Source organism: Homarus americanus, unplaced genomic scaffold (genome assembly GCF_018991925.1).
Source record: "Homarus americanus isolate GMGI-L3 unplaced genomic scaffold, GMGI_Hamer_2.0 scaffold52512, whole genome shotgun sequence".
Taxonomy (NCBI): Eukaryota; Metazoa; Arthropoda; class Malacostraca; order Decapoda; family Nephropidae; genus Homarus; species Homarus americanus.
The window spans coordinates 1,775,228-1,797,485 of record NW_024735442.1 but is presented as its reverse complement, the minus strand read 5'-3'; the positions used below and the strand labels follow the sequence as shown (position 1 = coordinate 1,797,485).

At 36.2% G+C, this 22,258-nt stretch overlaps 1 protein-coding gene across 3 annotated transcripts; it reads left to right on the top strand.

Moving 5' to 3' along the window:
* The first annotated feature begins 4,562 nt into the window (after window positions 1-4,562).
* LOC121870978 (DDB1- and CUL4-associated factor 17-like) lies at window positions 4,563-22,258 on the top strand. Of its 3 annotated transcripts, XM_042372976.1 has the most exons (10): window positions 4,564-4,789; window positions 7,911-8,050; window positions 9,740-9,880; window positions 10,458-10,724; window positions 13,201-13,319; window positions 14,771-14,941; window positions 15,260-15,405; window positions 17,740-17,821; window positions 20,149-20,292; window positions 21,368-22,258. In XM_042372976.1, the coding sequence occupies exons 1-10, from the start codon at window positions 4,716-4,718 to the stop codon at window positions 21,806-21,808; spliced, it is 1,725 nt and encodes a 574-aa protein (XP_042228910.1). In that variant the 5' UTR covers window positions 4,564-4,715; the 3' UTR covers window positions 21,809-22,258. The 3 variants fall into 3 exon arrangements, with proteins under 3 accessions (XP_042228911.1, XP_042228910.1, XP_042228912.1); XM_042372977.1 differs by lacking the exon at window positions 7,911-8,050 and having other exon boundaries at window positions 4,563-4,789; XM_042372978.1 differs by lacking the exon at window positions 13,201-13,319 and having other exon boundaries at window positions 10,458-10,576.

The following is a 22,258-nucleotide window of genomic DNA, read 5'->3' as shown; positions in this document are numbered from 1 at the left end:
AGTAAACAGCAATAGATTAAAATGAGTATCAACAGTTAGAATGTAAGAATTAATAGCCAACAGGTAATGATAAATAATTAACCGTTACCATCTCCACCAACAACAACAGCCATTAAGGGGCACCATTCATTGTCTGACATACTATATGTCCATTACTGATACAACAAGCCATAATATTAATAATGGTAGTTGTTACAGGAAGGTGGAGGCGAAGTGGTGCTTGGGCTGAACCACCTCCAGGGAGCCTTCTATTTGCTGGCGCTAGGTTGCTGCCTCGCCCTCCTCGCTTTCTTAGTTGAACACCTCCTTCACCGCCGCCGTCTTAAACTACAAGAGATTGTCGCCATTCGCCCCCTCGCCGTCACAGTCTCATAAATTTGATGGCCACGAGTTCTCTATAGAATTATGGTAGCTATGGTCGATACAGCGAGAGACAGAGACATAGAGAGAGACATAGAGAGACAGAGAGAGAGAGAAAGAGAGATTGTTGATCGTATTTGTCTCCTCTATTCTTAGTTATTATTGAAAAAGAAACAGTTGCATAATTATATTTAAGTCAGTGTAAACATGTCCGGATCCTTCTTGTAATATAAAAGTTTTGATTGACTTCGTAAACCAACACAGCTTTATTAACGAGAAATTTATTTCCACACTTCACAAAGTCTGGTTACCTCACTACTGTATCTCCTTTGTTAATATTTAGACAAAACTCTTTCAAGTCAAAATGAAACCAGAAAATAACTCCTTGATTGAAAGTTTTAGATAATTGTTTATGATATCGAGTATGGTTTAAATACTCCTTTAATGTTTTAAATTTATTTTCATGTGTGTGGAAAGTAAGACCTGACCACTTCAACTGAGGGCTCCTTAGGATGATTCAGTAAGTCAAAATAAAGAACTTTCTCCATGTTGCAGCTAATTACACCCAGGGTTTATAGTCCTTGATTACACCAGCTTGACAACAGGATTATACTGTACAATCTAATATACTATAGGACTAAGCGTGTGTCTGTCTTTCTGTCTGTCTGTTCTGGGCAGCCGAAACGGCACAATCGTTTTTCATCAAACTTGGTGGAAAAATCGCAAAAAAATCGTAGAGTGGAACAAACCTGGTCCCATGTCGATGGTTTCTTTAAGAAGGCATTAATTAGCCATTTTATTTACGATGGAAAACAGTGCAAGTCTGCGGACTTGGCGCACCCTAATTAACCATACAAGTCTACGGACTTGGCGCACCCTCATTCGCTGTACGCTAGCCAAGCACGAGCATTCAAACTTTCACTGGGCACGAAGGGCCGGCGATCACTTGTAACATCTAAAGCTGGTACACAAACTACGGATATATATATATATATATATATATATATATATATATATATATATATATATATATATATATATATATATATATATATATATATATATATATATATATATATATATTTATATTTCATGTAGATCCACAATGAAAACGTGGATAAGATAAATCTTGATAAAATCACACAGGAAAAGGGAAACAACTGAGCACCTTAAATACAGTATTACTTTTTTTACTTGACTTTATGCCATAACCTGATGCTTGACCCCTGTGCTTTTCTTATTCATTTTTATTGCATAGTTAAGTACTGGCTAATACTTTCTTGTTAAATCACGGAGCTCTTGAAAACATCGCCTCATCTTCAAATATTACATTTCTACTTATTCTCTCTGCCAGAATTATTGTAGTGAACTTTTCCAAAGTGTACAAAGATATCAATATTATATGCTAGAGACAATAATTTTTAAAATTTGTATGATAAATCTATTCTATATAGCAAAGGGTCTCAAAGTATGCTATATTTTCAGTGTCTTGTCGCAGTCAGTAGAGGTTATGCATTATACTGATCTGACCTGAAGCAGCTACTAACTTTATTTAACCAAAATATAAATGCTTCTTGAGGTATAATAATACCAACGTAATAAAGGTATTCTCGTCTAGTATTAAAGTTTATGCTAATGAAATAGATCTATGACTAGTACACTGAACTTGTCAAAATGGGATCTTTAATATTTCTGCACAACTCTATGAAAATGATAGTTATGTTGCTCTATGCTACACACTATTCATGTTCTTAACAACGTGGGCGGTGTTAATTAAAACACTAAGAAGTAGGAAATAGTTTCTCTTGGCGAAAACTTTCGCTTGACGGTAAAGAGAGGTGGACGAGGCTGTGATCCTGGTCGAGTTACTGTAAGTGTCAGACTAACTTGGCGGCTCGAGCACAACTTACTCGAAGGAGATTCTATTGGTAATTTACAGCCAATTAAGACCACAGACACCCCTGTGATCACAGTTAGACCAAAGAGAAGCATCAGGGTAATCTTCAGTTTGATGGGTGACACTTCCTTGTCCCGTGGAAAGGGTGCAAAAGAGTAAATGTGAACTGAATGGGATAAATGCTTTATTCATCCAACTATACAACGCTGAGCTATTTATAAACCGCACCGTTAGCCAAAGGAGTAATAGTATGGCAACATTAATAAGAAAAAATATTGAGGTAAATTATCAAGATGTAAGACATTGCATTTCGGATACAACACTAATCACCACTGTTCTTTTAATGCCACTTTCCTGGATACTGTTAATAAGGAAAAAGATCTAGGCATTAAGATAAATCAGTCACTGAAGTACAAACTTGGCAACTGCAGTCGTTTCAGTCTCTCTTGATAAGTGAAGTGCCATAGTACAGGCACCTGTCTGGTAGCCATTCTCAAGGCATTTTCAAATAACTGACAGTCTCCAACATAACTCGGGGACCAGACAGTGACAGTACTCCATGCGGAGAAACACCTCTTTTTTTTTAGAAGCGTTAAGGGATCAACCATCTAGGTGTATGAACTCCCTTATTATAAGACCTACTATCATAATTTTGATTAGCCTTCTCACAATGGTAATCTTCATATTTTTAATTAGTTATCCATTAAATTATTCGAACTTTTGTTTTTTGTGGTGTTACAGAAAACTTATTAGAGGATAACTTAAAATATTCTCTGATTTTCACATTTCTTATTCTAATTATCTGTACCCATTTTGCGGCATGTAGACAATCACAATAAGAACCTTACAAGAGTAGTGTCATTACTAACTTAACTAAGTCTAACTAAACCCTACATAACCTAACTTTATCTATATTAATTTGACTATGCAATAAAGTCTTTAATGAAACTGATTGTTTTCTTATTTTTATCATTAACTGTACTTTATCCTCTTCGTCACTAATCAGCCTGTTAGCCGCTTGGGCGGTCGGCAACGTGTCTGTTACGTACTGTTACTATTGTTGGCAAGTACTGGGCATGTACTGACTCCTGAATCTGTACCTGCATCAGTGTTGATCAAGTCTTTTAAGAGCTTACACTCGGCCATTTCAACTACACGATTTGTTCTTACAATATTCATATTAAAAAACTGTTTTTCGGAATTTATAAAATAATTACTTTTACTATTTCGCCAAATTGTGCTCTACTCCGTAAATATAAAAGCGAAATTATTATTCTGAAGACACCAAGATGTAAAACAGGCTTTGGCATCCTACTACAGTACTGTATTCCAGAGTTGCCAACTTAGCGACTTTGTAGCTAGATCTAGAGCTTTTTCTTTTTTTCTAGCGACATTTTAGAGAGATTTGCGACTTGTGGCAAATCTAGAGATATCCACAGAAATCTAGCGACTTTCTGGATACTTTTGGACTGTCCATGAAAACTCAGTTTTCCTAATTTCGAGCCATAATATATAGCAACGGGGTTACAGGGACAATAAATAATAAGAAAAGTTTAATACATTTGAATGGGTCGTGGTACAGAAGGAGGGACACGTCTGTTTCCTGATCACTTGATGTCAGCCCGTCCATGCATCTAACACCCTAAAATTGTGGTCAGAAGTGGCAAATTACAGAGATGCGACAGGTGAAAACCCTTACCATGATCTGGCTGAAATTGCACTCGCTGCCTTATCTCTTCCGCATTCAAACGCAGATGAAGAGCGCACATTTAGTAGGCCTAATATGAACTTTGTGAAATCAAAATTGCGCAACAAAATGAAACTATCGACATTAAAGGCAATTCTTACAATAAAGTATGGGTTAAAAAGACAGAACACCTGTTGTGCAAGTTATGAACGTCCTAGTGATATTTTAAGAAAGATAGGGACTGTGGAGGCATACAGTTACAAGAGAACCTGAACCAAGCACTTCACATGCTTCCAGCTCTACAGTTGTTCACACTGCCGACGACTACCAAGAGGACTGGGATGCAATTACTATTGAATAATAGGTAAGTGTGCACATTAAACTTTAAAAAAAATAATATTTTTATTTTTACATAATGCATTTTATTTATACTCCGTCCATTATAGTCGGCATTATGAAAATATTATTTGCATCAAATTACTGAAGGGGGAGAATAATAGCTAGCGACTTTCCATGGAAGATTTAGCGACATTTAGCTACTTTTAGGTACCAGCCTAGCGACATTTGAAAACCCGAGTTGGCAACCCTGCTGTATTCTATAAGAGTTATAATTCCCTTATTTGATATTCCTTGGGTACTATAGTGACGTCATTTGGAGGTGATATTAAACTCCATCAACCACAACAAATGGTGTACAGTAGAAGTGTGGCAGAAGTTCTCTCACGTTAACCTTCAAGGAAAACTTTTTATATTGGCGTATGTAGGAAGATAATGAAGCTCAGGAGGAGAAAGACGGCCGTGCAAGAACTGATAAATCGAGAATATGGAGTTAAATGTCCCTGGTGGTAAGGCTTGTGGGATTTAAATTATTCTCATGTGTTTTTATGTCATCTTGAATACCTGCCTTGGGTCAGACTAATTACCCAAATGTACCCAAATATAGCCACAATGAAGTCAAATAATGGTCCTAGGTGAATAAATCGGACTGCCAATCACTTCTCGACTAATATTTGGTGTCAGAAAGTCACAAAAAATTGGAAAACTTACTTTAATCTGAGTTAATAGATCGAGTGCATGTACCTAACCTAACCTAACCTCACCTCGACTAGTATTTGGTGTCACAAAGTCACAAAAAATTGGTAAGCTTAATTTAATGAGTTAATAGATCAAGTGCATGTACCTAACCTAACCTAATCTAACCTAATCTAACCTAACCTAACCTAACACAACACAACTCAGATTAAATTAAATTTACCAATTTTTTTTTACTTTATGACACCAAATAATAATCGAGAAGTGATTCACAGCCCGATTTACGCTTGTACGACCATCATTTGACTTCATTGTGGCTACATTTGGGTAATTCCTCGCTCCCTCGGTACATGCACGCGATCTATTAACTCGGATTAAAGTAAGTTTTCCAATTTTTTGTGACTTTCTGACACCAAATACTAGTCGAGAAGTGATTAGCAGTCCAATTTATTCACCTAGGACCATTATTTGACTTCATTGCGGCTATATTTGGCTACATTTGGGTACATTTGGGTAATTAGTCGGACCGCCTGCCTTGATTTCATTCACATGACAATTACGAACATAAAGTGCGTATTAGTTTCTTTGGCTTTTATTGAATTTGATGGCAAAAACCATCTACAGCAAGATATGTATAATTGGTTAACGTAAACAAACCCAACCAACAATTTTATTTACGTCTACAACACTTAGGCTGTGGATATATGTTCGGTTGTTGGCTCGTTAGGGCTTTTTTTTTTTCTTAGACTATCACCAGAAGGAGTTGATGTAATCGGACGAAACTTTGTGGAAACGCTATTTACAGCCTATTAAATAGATAAATGGAAACGAAAGTGCACAGAACGTACTTAGAACTTTACCTGACCAACCTAACCTAAAGTAACTTACCTAACTTATCAGAAAAACCTTTTAAAACATACCTAACAACACTGAATTGATTCTCATTTTCATTTATCTGTTGTATTTAATAAATTTTAATTAATTTTTCCACAAAGTATCATCCAATTACATCGACTCCTTCTGGTGTTATTCTAAAGAAACCAACCTAACCAACAACTAGACAACTATCCACAGTGTAACCTTAATTACTTGTGCAGTACATGCAGTTTGAAGATCCATATAAGAGTATTTTCTCCATTGTAGAAATAGAAAACTAGAATGTTAAATTGCAGAAGTTCTTACGCAGATAAGGTCATTCCCATCCTCAGTTATAATTTTCATTAACATCAGAGGCCAAAGCTGATTTACAAATGGAATGTATTTCACAAATGTTTTTCGTTAAGCAAAAATTCATAAATCAAAACATATTTTTGTTATTTAATGACAGGGATCCTGATTAACCAGCTACCTAACAAAAGATATCAATTGAAGAAAACTTATCTCTTACCTCAAGAATAAACCAAATCAGGTGAAGGAATTACACTTTGGTATATTGATATATTTTTTTTTCCTGCTGCTGTTGTGTAAAGATGTTCCTCTAAGTCACCTGATGATGTCTTCTTTATTTCCTCTTCAACAGTTTATATGACTAGGAATGTTTCATAGACTTCAATACTTCCATTATGTACTCACTAAGAAAAAACAAATTTAGACAATTTTTGTGATGAAATCTTTCTAATGGTGAATATCTTAAAAATGGCACAGATTCACAATTTTTGTAAAAAATGGCACATTCACAATTTTTGTAATGTTCTTTGTGATACAGATGAATGCTTCTGAGTATTGTCCTTTTCATACACATGAACACTTTCAGGTTATGTTAGGTTTGGTTAGGTAGTTTAGGTTAGCTTGTTAATATTTCAGTTCATATAAAAGTTCGCTGGGAACCATTCCATCGCTTACTATTCTGTTGGTCGCTGGGACGCATTTGTAAACAAGAAGAGCAAAGATGATTTCATAGTGCTTTTAATACAGTAATCCCGTATTTTTTGCGGATTTTTTATAGCGGTTTTGACCATTCGCGGTTTTTTTACTAAAAAATTATATATACTGTATGTAAAATATCCTTTAAAAACAAAAATTTAAATTTCACGCCATTTTCGATATTCCCCTGTGCGGTGCGGCAAACAGACGCCACTCTTTCCTGCCTCAGACACCCGCTGCTCCGAGAAGCCTCAGTCCACACGTGCCTACCATACTGTGAACGCTACTGTGACTGCATGAGGGCGGGCAGACGCCGGGACAGCTGGGAGAGGCTGGCAGTGCGGGTGTTGCCCACCTCGGCAAAATATATAACATTTTATTTACATGTAAATAAACATTTTTTGTATATAACTGTGTTTACGTTTTTCCGTTATTATACTACAATATGATTAATTTCAAATAATGATGTTAGTAAATGCCGGTACAGTGTGTCAGTGATCAGCATGACCACTGGGCCGTGAGTGGAGAGCATGGCGTGGTTATGTGCATGACCTACCTGAGCTGTTTGGTGGCCACATGTACAGTGATTCCTAAAAGAGTATTCGCAGTTTTCGTTTTTCGTGGGGTTTCAGGAATGTAATTCCCCCGAAAAACACGGGATTACTGTACTGTACTTTTCAATGATTCATTTCTGCAAAATGAATCATTGAAAACTGTACTGTACTGTACTGTACTGTCAAATTTTAGTACCGTACAGAACTGTACATCAGTAATTTACTGAGTGGTTCATTCCAACTAAAATGAGATATACAGTAGTTCCAGGTTCTCTCTCTCTCTCTCTCTCTATATTTGTGAGTCCATGGCCTACTTGCCATTTATAATTTGTAGGATTACACACACACACACACAAAATGGCAATTACTTGTGTATATATATATATATATATATATATATATATATATATATATATATATATATATATATATATATATATATATATATATATATATATATATATATATATATATATATATATATATATAATTTTTTTTTTTTTTTTTTACTGTATAGGACAAGCATCCAAGCTCTGCGTCAAGCAACTTTTGGACCAAGAAGACAATGGAAACAGATTTTGCAAACAAGGGCGAACTCTCTCATGGAACTCAGTGGTGACTTAATGTGGATAACTAAACCGTCTGGTCAGATAGGAGGTAAGTTAAAGTTATCTAAACAGTAAACTTGAATTCTGTGTATGGTTACATTTCTTAGAAATGTCTGATGCTTAACACAGTGGAAATCAGTTACAAATTTGTGGAGAAACGAGGTTGAGTTTTGAGTCCACTAAATTTAACATTAAAAATCTTTCAGACATTGTACAGTATAAAGTGTATTACAGTTACAGTACCATATTTTGTTATGAGAGCAACTAATTGACCAAAAACTCCTGCATGCTGGACAGGGTTGTTATGATTTAAATCAATTGAAATCAGAGTGAAAAAAAAGGGGATTAAATTTATTTTTTTCCAATAATTGAAATTTATGTTTTCCCTTGAGATTCTTTGTGGTAGTACAGTAGTATACTACAGTGGATATTATTCAACTATTTAGGATGTAGTACTGTACAGGTGGCCCTTGTTATATATTGTATCAATATACAGTGGTCCCTTGGTTAACGAGCACAATTCGTTCTAGAAGGTTGCTCGTTAACCGAAAAACTCGTGAATCGAAACCATTGTTTCAATGGATTTTTGGGTAATTGGTTCCAGCTCACCGAAAATTGCCTAAATTCAACAAAAAAGGTAGTAGAGTACACTTACTTTGAGGTGTGTATGTAGAAGGCTCCTGGATGATGATGATGATGATGGGAATTAGAATGGGGGTGGAGGAAAAGGGAGAAGAGAAGGCATTGGGGTGGAAGAGAAGTCACCCCATGGTGCCATTTCACCCATAAAATTTTAGTAATTCAAGATTATTTTCTTTAAATCAACACTGCACTGCATTATATATTGTCAATATGTAAAATTAATTTATAATTGACCAATAATTTGCTTGGAAACACAGAAAAAAGTGTTTAGTTGAAGAGAGTCTGAAGCAAGATGTTACCTCCACTGAAAAGACACAGAGACTGATGCCTGTATGGTGTGTTGTCAGGCTATATGGCATGCCAAAAACTAGCTTCCTATACTTCAATTATGTTCAATAATTGTTAAAATGACTAAAAAATTTAATATAAAACTTTTAAAACTATTGAATAGGATAAACTTCTTGATATTTACTAAAATAGTAAGGAATTTAAGCCCTAGAACCGATTACGGTATTGGCGGACTAATACTACAGCTGGTGGACCGCCAAATGCAAGCGAAAACATGTTGAGGTCGGCTTGTAAAAAACTCGTTAATCGAGGGATTGCCCTTTAACCGAAGTTAAGAATCTTATGGAAGGTAACTCGTTAACCGAGGGATTACTGTACGCGTACATCGTTTCACGAATACGTCGCTAACAAATATAGGAAGAGATGGGGTGTGATCAAGGCTGGAACATCACAGGCATCTACTACCAAAAAGTGCCATTGAGCAAACTGACTATAACTTGGTGATTACCCACACAGACCACAATAATTTGAGCTTCTTAATGCAATGTAGAATTAAGTCCCCTAAATAGTTTTCTGGAAAATTGTGAACTCATGGGCTAGATATTACGTGGATTTACTATGCTACAGACCCTACAAATGTCATCTTCTTGACTTACTGATTGCTGTAGATTACCTTACTGTGTTTATCACCTCAATTGATGTTCCATTTGTGAAATAAAACCATAACTACAGTATCATGAAATCATAGTGTTTATGTTTGGCTTGAAGTGGTAATACCAGTAAGTCATTAAGTCTTGTTTTATTACAGTTTCTTGTGGTGTGATGAAAAGAATTTGTGGTGATGGAAGACTCTTACCCCTGTACAAAATGGACCTCTATTCTCGTCCAAAGGAACTCGCAATATATGAGATTCCCGATCCAAATTTTAAAGCATCCATTCCACAGCAGGGTAAGTGTTCCTCTATACAGTATTATAAATGAGGAAGTACAGGTACATTTAGTTTTGAATCTACTGAACACTTTTTATCCTTCACATATTTTTTTGAGTCATCTACTGTGATAATAAATACCCACAGCTAATTAACATTGTAACAAGAACCACTTAGCTGCAGTACTGGCTGTGGGCTTGGCCAGAAAACAGGAATTCATAATCAATCCTCCATTTTTCATAAATTATTGCAGTATGTGTATTGTTTGTTTGTTCCTGGACCCTATTTGTAAGTGAGAACAGTGTTAATTCCATAGTTTAGGTTAGGTTAAAACAGAGCTGCCCATACAAAACAACAACAATATCCTATACACAACAAATAATGTAAATACAGTACTGTAAGTAAAATGATGTTAAACAATAAAAAGAAATATTAAAAATAAAATTTCAATTACAGATTTTTGTGATGAATATACAGCACAATATAGGGATAATTTTTGTTCTTGAATAGATTTAGGTAGTCTGATAAAATGATTTTCTCCTGGTGTTACAGTGCAGTATAGGTTGTAATTGTTTCCTATTGTTGCCATCTTTCCAGAATATCAACCAGTAATGTTTACACTGTGTAAAGGTGGTGTACTGATGCGTCACAACCTTGAAAATGGAAGATTATATAACAAAATTCAACTCAGTCATCTGCCAGCTGGTTCGCTGTCTGTAAGTTTTCTGTCGGATGTCGTCATCATCAAATCACCAAAGCTCAAGTTTTTGCCTCGAACGGAATCCCTGTTCCGCTTTAGTGTGTTCTCTATGCATCCGTTTAAACATCTGGCAACACTTGACATTGCCAGCTCAGTTTTTCCAGGTAATTTGAGGAACTGCATACAGTATTTGTAAACTTAGTTAAAATTTGTTGTATTTAAACCTATATTAATAGATCTTAATGGAGATGGACAGCAAAGAGAGATATTCAAAGTACTGTATACAGGATGTTCCATAAATATCTTTCATAAATTAGGCGGTGTATTCCTGAGACATAAATAAAGATAAATTACTAAATGAACAAATTGACAATTCTCATTAGTTTATGAATTACAGCACATGACAGGTTTGGTAGAAATGTGATGAAACCTATGGTTACCTGACATAAATCCCCTTGATTTCTACCTGTGGGGTCACATAAAAAGCAAGGTATATGTTACAGGGGTTCGTAAACTGTGAGGAATTGTGGCGCCATGTACAGGACAGTGTGTCCAACATTCGCAATACCCCTGGAGTCTTTGAACGTGTGCAACACTCACCAGTGCGACGGGCTGAGCCCTGTATTGAGCAAGAGGGGCAGACCTTGAACATTTCTTCTAAATGATAATACCAATACAAATCATATGACATTATTATTGTTAATAAATGTCACTAGCACAGTGTATTGAATGTTTCATATACACCCCATATAAGTTTCAGCACATTCCTATCAAGCATGTCATGTGCTGTAACTCCAAAACTATTGCGAATTGACAGTTTGGTCATTTAGTTATTTATCTTTATTTATGTCTCAGGAATACACTGTCTAGTTTATGAAAGGTATTTATGGAACACCCTGTATACAGTCAGAATTATACATACATACAGGTACCATATCATACAGTACTGCACATATAAAATCAAACTTAAAAAGTTATGATTTGAAAAAATCCATTTAATTCTTTACAATGTGTGTTGTTTGATTAGGTTTTGGGGGGGAATCCTACATTAAACTGGAAAAGTTCGAAAAGATAAAAAAGAAATTAGTACTGTACAGTACAGTAAGTCCTCGCTTAACGTCAGGGTTACGTTCCTAAAAACACAACGTTACACGAAACAGCGTTAAGCAGATCAATTTTCCCCGTAAGAAATAGATAAAATACGGGAATTACGTTCCTGAGCCTCCCTTTGCCCCATGGAATACATTATATATGCAGAAAATCAATGCCATTTCTATATAAAATAGTGCATACATATCCAACTACAGTACTAAGCTTGTATTGGTACCCACCGATGGGCGTAGGTGGTAGAGTGAGTGTGTGGTGAGTAGTGAAGTGAGGGAGGTGGATGGCGGGAGAGGAGGAGGAGGTTGGTGAGTCACCGAGCCTCTGTGCCAAGCCGAGAGAGTGTAGCGGGGCCAGACGAGAGCGGGTGACGCGCTGTAAAAAATAGTCCGTGATGACGCAAAACGACGTAGTATCCGATCACCGGGACGTTAAACGAATTTTTGGTCTCTAAAGCTTAGCGACGTAGTACCGAAACAAAGTCAAGCAGGACGACGTTAAGCACGGACTTACTGTGGTTCTAATAATTTATATATGATGTCGGCAGGAGAATAAAAATAACAGTGGTCCCTCGGTTAACGAGCACAATCCGTTCCAACAGGTTGCTCGTTAACCGAAACCATTTCAATGGATTTTTGGGTAATTGGTTCCAGCTCACCGAAAATTGCCTAAATTCAACAAAAAAGGTAGAAAAGTACACTTACTTTGAGGTGTGTATGTAGAAGGCTCCTGGATGATGATGGGAATTAGAATGGGGCTGGAGGAGAAGGGAGAAGAGAAGGCATTGGGGTGGAAGAGAAGTCACCCCATGGTGCTATTTCACCCATAAAATTTTAGTTCACTTGGTGTAATTCAAGATTATTTTCTTTAAATCAACACTGCACTGCATTATATATTGTCAATATGTAAAGTAAATTTCAAAATGACCAATAATTTGCTTGGAAACACAGAAAAATGCGTTTAGTTGAAGAGAGTCTCAAGCAATATGTTACCTCCACTGAAAAGAGAGCGAAACTAACGCCTGTTTGGTGTGTTAACAGGCTGGATGGCGCGCCAGAAACTAGTTTCTTTACCTTCAATTATGTTCAATAATTGTTAAAATGACTAAAAAAATTTAATATTAAACTTTTAAAATTATTGAATAGAATAAACTATTTGATATTTACTAAAATAGTAAGGAATTTAAGCCCTAGAACTGATTACTGTATTGGCGGACTAATACTACAGCTGGTGGACCGCCAAATGCAAGCGAAAACATGTTGACGTCGGCTTGTAAAAAACTCGTTAATCGAAGGATTGCTCATTAACCAAAGTTAAGAATCTTATGGAAGGTAAATCGTTAACCGAAATCTCGTTAACCGAGGCGCTCGTTAACCGAGGGATCACTGTACACTAAATTTCTTTAGTACTTTACCAGATGTGTAAACTTTAATGTCTTAAAGTTTTGTTTCACAAAGAACTTAATTTTTCTAAGTTCAAGGAAATCTTTTCTATCACCTGTAATTGTACCTTCTTAAAAAATCATCTTATTTTTAGATGGGGAGCATAAGAGTCAGTACGGGAAGCTGCGTAATGCTGAGATTCATGATGACATGCTGCTTGTTATGACCAACAAAAACTTCACTCTTATATATGATGCCCAGAAAATTATCAAAGTTAGTTAGTTTTCCTCATTTATCTTGAAGTATAACCCAGGAAAATGTAAAATTGGGTGCTGTGATTAACCCTTTCACTGTCTGATGACCCAGCTGAGGATTTTTGGATACAAGTATTCAAAAAGAAAAATATATTTAAATATTTATAACTGGCAGCATAAGAGGATGTGTCTCAGCAGCAGGCAGCACTGTGAGACATACTAATATGCTTTCCAGTTTTATTTAAGTTTTTCTTTCTTCTATTACACAGCTATAATAGTAGTCAACCCTCGCTTTACGTGGTCCCACTTTACGCGTTTCCACGTTTACGCGGTACCCTGCCGAAACCGGAATGCTCACTTTACGCGGAGAGCGGCGCGAGCAGGGTACGCACAAGGTCGCCCAGTCATCAAAACATTACCGAGTTCTTCACCCGCCACCCACCACAGCCAGCCCAAGTCAGTGATAGTGATAATGATAGTGAGGATATGGACTTATATGGACTTTGAGGGGTTTGACAAAGAGGCCCTGCAAGCCTCTGTGGTGGATAGTGATACAATTGATACAAGTGATACAGGTGAGGGCCAATAATCTGCCCTCTGCCTCGGAACCAACCCCCCCATCCCCGTGTGCCCAGCCATCTTTTCTACTAATGTAAGTGTTAAAAAACCTAATATTATTGATATTTCTCTTAATTATTAATTGTGTGCATACCATCATAAAATTAAGAAGTTATTTTTACTACAACGTAGGTGTTGTGTCTGAAAAAGTGGAGTTTGGGGGTCGGCCCGGTCTCTATTTCAATTAATCCCATATGTTATGTTGTTTACTTTACGCGGGCTGCCGTGGGTTGAATTAACCGCGTAAAGTGAGGGTTCACTGTACATCATTAGTGATGTCACTAAGATCATCTGAGTAGATACTGCCCAATAAATCAACATGATCATGATTACCCTCCACAGATGCTCTGGCAGCGCGTTGTCATACAGGTCGCTCTACCATCATGAGGAATACTGACCTGTAGTAAAAGAATATAACTGACTCTTATGTGGCGATAAATGAGGTAGTAGCTTGCCAAAATAAAATACTAATCATAAATATTTAGACAAAATATATCACACAGGAGTTTTAAATGCAAGAACCTTATATGAACAGAAAAAAAACAGTACAGTATTTAGCAGACAGTGAAAGGATTAAGTAGGGATTCTATAGTTCAGTAATTGTAGTACAGTGCAGTAGTCATGAAGGATGATAAACTTGATTATACTGTTGGATGAAATACAATTAGTTGGGTTTGGTGGCCTCTTGAAGTCATATCATGGAATAAGTAAATGGAGTGTCATCTTTGCTGTTGATACTGTTTTTCTTTTTGTAGCCAAGGCATCAACTCCTTGTTAGACCAAAGCTATGACAGTTCTGGCCTGATGGACCTTTGTTATAATGGGTATTTTATGTATCAATTCTCTTCACAGGAAAAGATGATGGGTAATGTTGACACTGCTGAGGAATTTGTATCCAAATGCACAATGGGTGTTGAAAAGGCTCCTCCACTCCTATTTGTTACACTCGCACATATGGACATTTTAGGTTTGGGGGCTTGTCCTTGGACATACATTCGAGCTGTTTCTGACTCTGTCTTAGAGGTAGGAAGTGAACATGATTGTGTATTTCTTTATATTTGATGCTTGACCACATCATTGAGTCACTATCTAAATCTTTTTATCCTATCTCATAGTTTAAAACAATAAGATAATCCCCTCTACCAACCCATGTTACTGGAGGCACATACAGTACAGTACAGTACATTTACCAGCATTTATTTCTTGGCTATACTGTACTACCAAAATATTTAGGTATAAGTTTTTATGTGCTAATATGAATTGAATGTAATAGATGATATTTATGATATATACGAATACAGTATTGTTATTCCAAACTCTACATGCAGCTGTGAATTATAGGTACGGGATTTAAGGACTGAGGAACTGCTTGAAGGAGGACAAGTAAGATGGAAGGATAAGAATGATGTGCAGATTTCACCCGATTACCTCATGTTTCATCCTGATGACTCTAGCAGAGTTATTCATGTCAGAACATCAGAAATCAGGTAATATTGTGTTGAAAGTGTTAAATTAAAAGAGAATCAAATTAGGGTTTAATCCTGAAATCCCGCCTCTTCACACAGTGGTATTCAGTCACTCTTCATTGCTGTATTAGATTATGCTTTTGAACTCCCCTTCCAAAAGAAAGGCCCAAATATCCATCTTGTTTACCCATCACTTCATACAACCTAGCATGGCCCATCAGCCATAGTTTCTTCCCTAAATATCAATTTACACCAATAAAAACAAAGTGTAAGTACTGATTTGTTTTCCTTTTGGGTGAGGAGGGGTTTGGCTAATTTGATAATGGAAGAGGAGGGGGCCCCCACAACCAAATCTTACCTAGTGACCCTAAAAGCCCAGAGCTGGTACTGCATTGTGGTTTTATTATTATCTTTCCCGTGCTAATCTGTGTCCAATTCATCGTGCATCAATCCATTTGCTGACACATCCATTCTTAAATATCTGAATCATAGTACTACACTACACTGTACTTCTTACATTACAGTGACCCCTCCGTTAACGAACTCAATCCGTTCCAGAAGGTCGTTCGTTAACCGAAAAGTTCGTTAACCGAAACCATTGTTTCAATGGGTTTTTGGGTAATTGGTTCCAGCTCACCGAAAATTTCCTAAATTCAACAAAAATGGTAGAAAAGTTCACTTACTTTGAGGTGTGTATGTAGAAGGCTCCTGGATGATGATGATGATGATGGGATTTAGAATGGGGGTGGAGGAGAAGGAAGAAGAGAAGGCATTGGGGTGGAAGAGAAGTCACCCCATGGCGCCATTTCACCCATAAAATTTTAGCTCTCTGGTGTAATTCAAGATTATTTTCTTTAAATCAACACTGCACTGCATTATATATTGTCAATATGTAAAATATATTTCAAAATGACCAATAATTTGCTTGGAAACACAGAAAAAAAGCGTTTAGTTGAAGAGAGTCTCAAGTAAGATGTTACCTCCAGTGAAAACAGAGAGAGACTAACTCCTGTTTGCTGTGTTAAGAGGCTGGATGCCACGCATTAAACTAGTCACTTTACCTTCAATTATGTTCAATAATTGTTAAAATGACTAAAAAATTTAATATTAAAATTAATGAATCGTATAAACTTCTTGATATTTACTAAAATAGTAAGGAATTTAAGCCCTAGAACCGATTAATGTATTGGCGGACTGATACTAAAGCTGGTTGCCCGGCCAGTGCAAGCGAAAACATGTTGAGGTCAGTTCGTAAGAACTTCGTTAACCGAATTTTTTTTCGTTAACCGAATTGAAGATCCTTATGGAAGGCAGTTCGTTAATCGAAATTACGTTAACCGAGGTGTTCGTTAAACGAGGGGTCACTGTATACAGTATCCATTAACGTCAACAGCTACTTCTCCGTCTCTCATTGCTTTACGTACTGTATTTTCATCACTTTTTATTTGTTCACATTCTTACGGTAGTCAACACTTCTAGTACACACTCTTGCAAACTCATTCACCAGCATTTGTAATTTCTCTTCCAAATCACCCAATCGAGCAGTGTTATATGCAAAGAGCATGTGACTTTCCTCTTGTTTGCATATTGTATCATTGTCTATCCACCAAATGTACTCACCCCTCATTCCATCACTTGCTTTCACCTCTTTTAGTAATTACCTCATCCATGAAGATATTAAGGAAACATAGCATTGATTAAATTAAAACTATCAAATACAGTAGTTTTAATTATTTAGTGTTTATCGAACTTTATATAAATGTTTATATAAACACTAATGATCTGTTCTGGGTGAGATTTTAGTCTGACAATTGGTTGGTAATACTGTACAGTACAGGTGCTCCCCGACTTACGACGGGGTTAGGGACCCAAATCCAGTTCGTAAGTCCGAATGGTCGTAAGTCCGACATAGATAAAAAAAAATTCAATTTTTAAAAAAATAAATAAATAAAAAATCTACAATGAAATACAGTACAGTACAGTAAAAGTAATAAATAATGAGGAATGGATACAGTGTGACTGAGCACTTACCTTTAATGTAGTCAGCTGAATGCACACTGGGCCCCCATAATTTTCTCATCATACATGGAGACTACATTACCGGGTAACTGGAAACGTTTTGGTATAGAAAATGCGCGCATCATTTGAAGAAAAAAAATGGTCACGACTGCGGCGGTTGTATGTCCCGACGGTCGTAAGGTCAGAGCAGGTCGTAAGTACCGATGGACGTAAGTTGAGGCAGTCGTAAGTCGGGGACTACCTGTACTGTACAGGGTGTTTTAATGAAATTGTGCAAAGTGCATTAATGTGATTATCTGTACATGTTTGTGTAAATAATGTTGCTTCCCATTTCAGATTTTTAGCTATTCGTGAAAGTGGGGGTAAAAGAAGATTGGAGGAAGAGTTCATTTATCCAGAGAAGAGAAAGATTACCAAGGTGTGTAGTGTAAGCTTGCTGATACATGTTGTACCTCTCTAGTCCAGCATTCTGTGGTCCGGAAACTCCTGTGGTCCGGAATTATTTTAGTTTCCCCAATAGGTAGATAAGCAACTTTTTTCTTTCTTTTTTTTATACTTATCTGAATTATTATTATTATTATTATTACAGGAGTATTACATTTTCGCCCCTCAGGCCCCAATGTGGGTCAGTGACCTGTGCCCGGGTGGGCTAATCCCCGTAAAAAACAACAACAAAGCCGCGGTAAATTAAGGTTTGTTTACATCCGACAGTTTGGCTCTCTCTCTCTGTTTGTCTATACAGAGTACAACATTTAACCCTTTAATATATATATATATATGAGCAGTAAATAAGTGTTGCTTTCATATTCTTATATAGAGTAATGACGATATGTTTTCACATGTGCTCACTTACATATGCGCAGTCTCACTATTTTCCTTTACCATTAATGATTAGCTACTTTTATTGTTCTATTTATTAACATTAAATAACATTACTTCAAACAACCATATTAATTTTTACATTAATTTTACTACAGCTACAACCTGGGTCTTATTTTTCTTGTTTTATATGTAGAACCAATCAGTCACTGGTTTTGTAAACATTAACGAAAACAATGCCGGCAGCCGTCTCGTCTCCTCGTGTGTTTTGATATTCCACGAATTATTAATGAATTGTATTGCTCATTTTGCACACAAACATTACTTCAATAAAAAATATCAAACATTAATTAAAACATATATGAACAGTAAATAAGTGTTGCTTTCATACTCTTATGTAGAGTAATGACGATATTTTTTCACATGTGCGCACTTACATACGCGCAGTCTCACTTTTTTTCTTTAACATGAATGGTTTGCTACTTTTATTGTTCTATTTATTAACATTAAATAACATTACTTAAAATAACCATATTAATTTTTTACATTAATTTTACTACAGCTACAACCAGGGTCTTATTTTCTTATTTTTTATGTAAAACCACTCAGTCACTGGTTTTGTAATCAACGAAAACAATGCGGTCTCATTTCTTCGTGTGTTTTAATAATCTACGTATTATTAATGAATTGTATTGCTCATTTTGCACACATAAACATTAAATCAATAAAAAAGACATTCAGTAATAAACAATAATGAATCTTTTGTACATAAGAGAAATGACGCTGTTTACACGATTGTGCACGTCTGAACGTTGGCGGGCCGCTCAAACCCGTCAAAATTCGAGTTTCCGCTGTCAAAATTTTAAATTATGTAGTGGTTTTTTTGTGTCCAAATAAAAAACGTTGAATTAAAAACTCGCAAAATTTGAGAAGCTACTGTACGACATTTAACCCTTCAGTATGTCTTCAAAGAGACCACGAAGCAGTGAAAGTGGTGCTAATGTAAGTGCAAGTCACTATCTGTCCAGGAAAAGGGTGAATTTCCATGGTCCGGAAATTTCCATGGTCCGGCACCGGTCAGGTTCCCGAGGTTGCCAGACTAGGGAGGTACAACCTGTACCCCGTTTACTGGGGTATAGAATATCTTTACATGCCGAGATGAATATTATAACTGATATGGTGGCTTGGGCAACTTAGGTACTGTCTCAACAAGTTGATGGCCTTAACCCCAAAGTGCCCAGGAACCCTCTTGTACAGTGGCTATATTCCAGAAATCCAGTAAAACTAGAAAGATGGAGATAGGTTCTTGCCTTGTTCAACAGTAAGATCAATATGAAGGGGATAGTACTGATGATCAGTTGCCCAAAGGTGAGAACTGTGAATCTATATCACCACAACATTATGCATACAGTCCACAACCCAAGCAGACTATAAAACAAGCCTTTGGCTCACTTGACTTTCAGTTCTTCAGTTACCCCTCAGCTGATCAAACTTTGTCACATGGCAAAGTGTTTTGGCAGTTAAGTGCTGTGTTTCTTTTTTGGAGTATTTCTTTGAGTAGTTTAAATAGAGCAGTTATTTGAAGAATGGACTGGTTGCCATTCATTATTATATACTGTACTGTACTCTGGGTATATATTTTTCAAGTTGCAGCAGTGTGTCTAATTACTTAATGACCCAGTTGGAAGTTAAATGACAAGTAAACTAGTTGGTTGAGGATGTTCATTAGGATGTATGCGGTTGGTTCTTCATATTTAGAGCTGATGAAACACAGCTCTCCAACGTTATACATTATTAAGTTTGAGAAAGTGGGTGTACAGTACTTTTGGGGGGGATAACTTGCTGTTGTACTGACAATTTCAGACTTTAGTATTTTCATGGCAGGAATTTTTATTCTTCTTACATATTTTACTCTTCATATTTCAGAATGAGGAGCCTGCCAAATATTCCCGATCTGGACGGTTATTAAAAACAAAGTTTGAGTTGGATAATTCCTTAAACCGAGCAATTTCCTTCAACATAGATGCTGACCTAAGGGTTCTTGTTATCTTGGAAGCTTGGAGAGACATTGTGAGTTATGAGTACAGTACTTTAGTTTAATTATCACACTCATCAACATCAAAATTTACCTAAGAATTTTTTTTTTTTAAAGTTTGGATAGATCTTACTTAGGAGTACTGTATGTTATCTATTTTAATTTACTGTTGCATATTTTATTTTCTCCATAATAGATGGTTTAAATATTACAGTTGCACCAGGCTTAGGCTGAACATAGTTATTGATAAGAGGAAACTAAAAATAGGTTAAATATGTACTGAACATGTTGGCCCTAATGGCGATCTTAGCTTCATCTGTAATTTTGGCCGTAGACGAAATGATCATGGTGATCCAAGGCTGATGAATAGATTTTATTAGCTACGGTGCTTCAGTAAACAACTCAATGAATACTTATCCTGACTGACTTATTTGTTCTCTGATAAAACCCATAAACAAGGCCAGACTGATTCAGAATCATATTAAAGAATTGGTCACTTTTGTTACATTACACCAGGGACTAGTGTTATCTTGGCTGATGATCTTGCTTATGACAGGCCTCGGTTGCAACGTTTGAGTCAACAGACTCAAACGTTGCAACTGAGGCCTAGGGTCAATTTGTAACAAAGCAGTTGATTGGCTGACAGGTGGACATGGGAAAAGTCACTACAGTTCTTTAGTATATAATCTATCATATTTATATTCTGATATTTTAAGGGATGATAACTATTCTGTGCTGATCTCTCATAATTTCTGCACTTTTCATTTGTTTATACTGTCCAAAGGAGAATTAAATTAAGCTTGCATTCATTATGTTCTTTTCTAACTTACACTACAGTATTTACAATTACCACAATTCATGCAAATGAGTGAAAAACACCTCTTGGCAGCAGTCAAGTTACATATTTTTTGTATTTACTGTAACGCAAGAAAACAGCCTCAGTCTGGACATATTTTTCAAAAAATTATCACCAGAATTTACATTTAATTGGGGTTAAAGACAAATTAAATAAGGCCGAATGCTTACATTTAGGACACTGTAATTTGTCTTCATAATATATAATTAAGTTTGGTGATGCAATGATGTAAATATAAAGTTATTTTTTTGCAGGAACATAACTGTACAAAATTACTGAAGGTTGTATTTTATGACAGCCTTTCCTATGACCTTCTCCATGAAATGGATATTTGTGTAAAAGTTGATGGAGATATTGAAACAAACAGACTGAGTATCCATTTGGATAGAGATATTCTTAACATAGTTTCAAACAAAGGAAGTCAGCACACTGTTTTAGTGTACCGACTGAAAGAAGTCATAGAAGAGGAGGAAAATGAGATGAAAAGGAAAATGTTAACAAGATTGTGTAACAGTATTAGTAGTGACAGTAACATGGAAAGGTTTCATTTAAGGAGGAGAGCATTTCGAAGGTCAGGAAACACAGCCGTAGAAAGGCCCACACACAGAAGACAAAATAAAAGGAGACGTGCAAGAACAGCTGGGAGTGATGAGTCCAGTAATGAGAGTGATGATGATGATGAATGGGTTCCCTAAAGCACTGTGTTTGAGAAGAAAAAAAGCCAGGTGTTGCTATCTGCACACAAGAGAGTGTGTTAAGATTATTGTGCTGAACTATACCTGGTAGTTTGACATGCTACTTACAGTACAATATACTGTATTGTATGTGAATGTGAGGGAGAAAATTAAAGAAAAGTTTGCATTACTGGCAGGTGAATGTGGGAGGGAAAAGTTAAAGATTGTACAGTACAGTAGTGTTATGTGATTGGAAGCTTTTTTTTTTAACTCTCTCTCTCTCATTAGTAATTAAGGAGAGGTGATGTCATCCACTTCTTGTCATAAAGTACAAAGTTACAATCAAGATAACAATTCTTGCCTATCTTATTGTTATTATATTTGAATTCCAAATAATTATTTTATTTTACTGTGAATTTCTTGTTGGTAGTCTCAGTGGTCCTGATTATTACAGTAAACAAGTACATACAG

What these genes read in the sequence shown, in the direction of transcription:
- LOC121870978 (XM_042372976.1), top strand. Translation starts at nt 4,716, where the DNA reads ATGAAGCTCAGGAGGAGAAAGACGGCCGTGCAAGAACTGATAAATCGA. An exon ending in GGAGTTAAATGTCCCTGGTG is followed by an intron (nt 4,790 to 7,910) that starts GTAAGGCTTGTG and finishes TTTACTGTATAG; the next exon opens with GACAAGCATCCAAGCTCTGC. An exon ending in AGAAGAGAAAGATTACCAAG is followed by an intron (nt 17,822 to 20,148) that starts GTGTGTAGTGTA and finishes TTCATATTTCAG; the next exon opens with AATGAGGAGCCTGCCAAATA.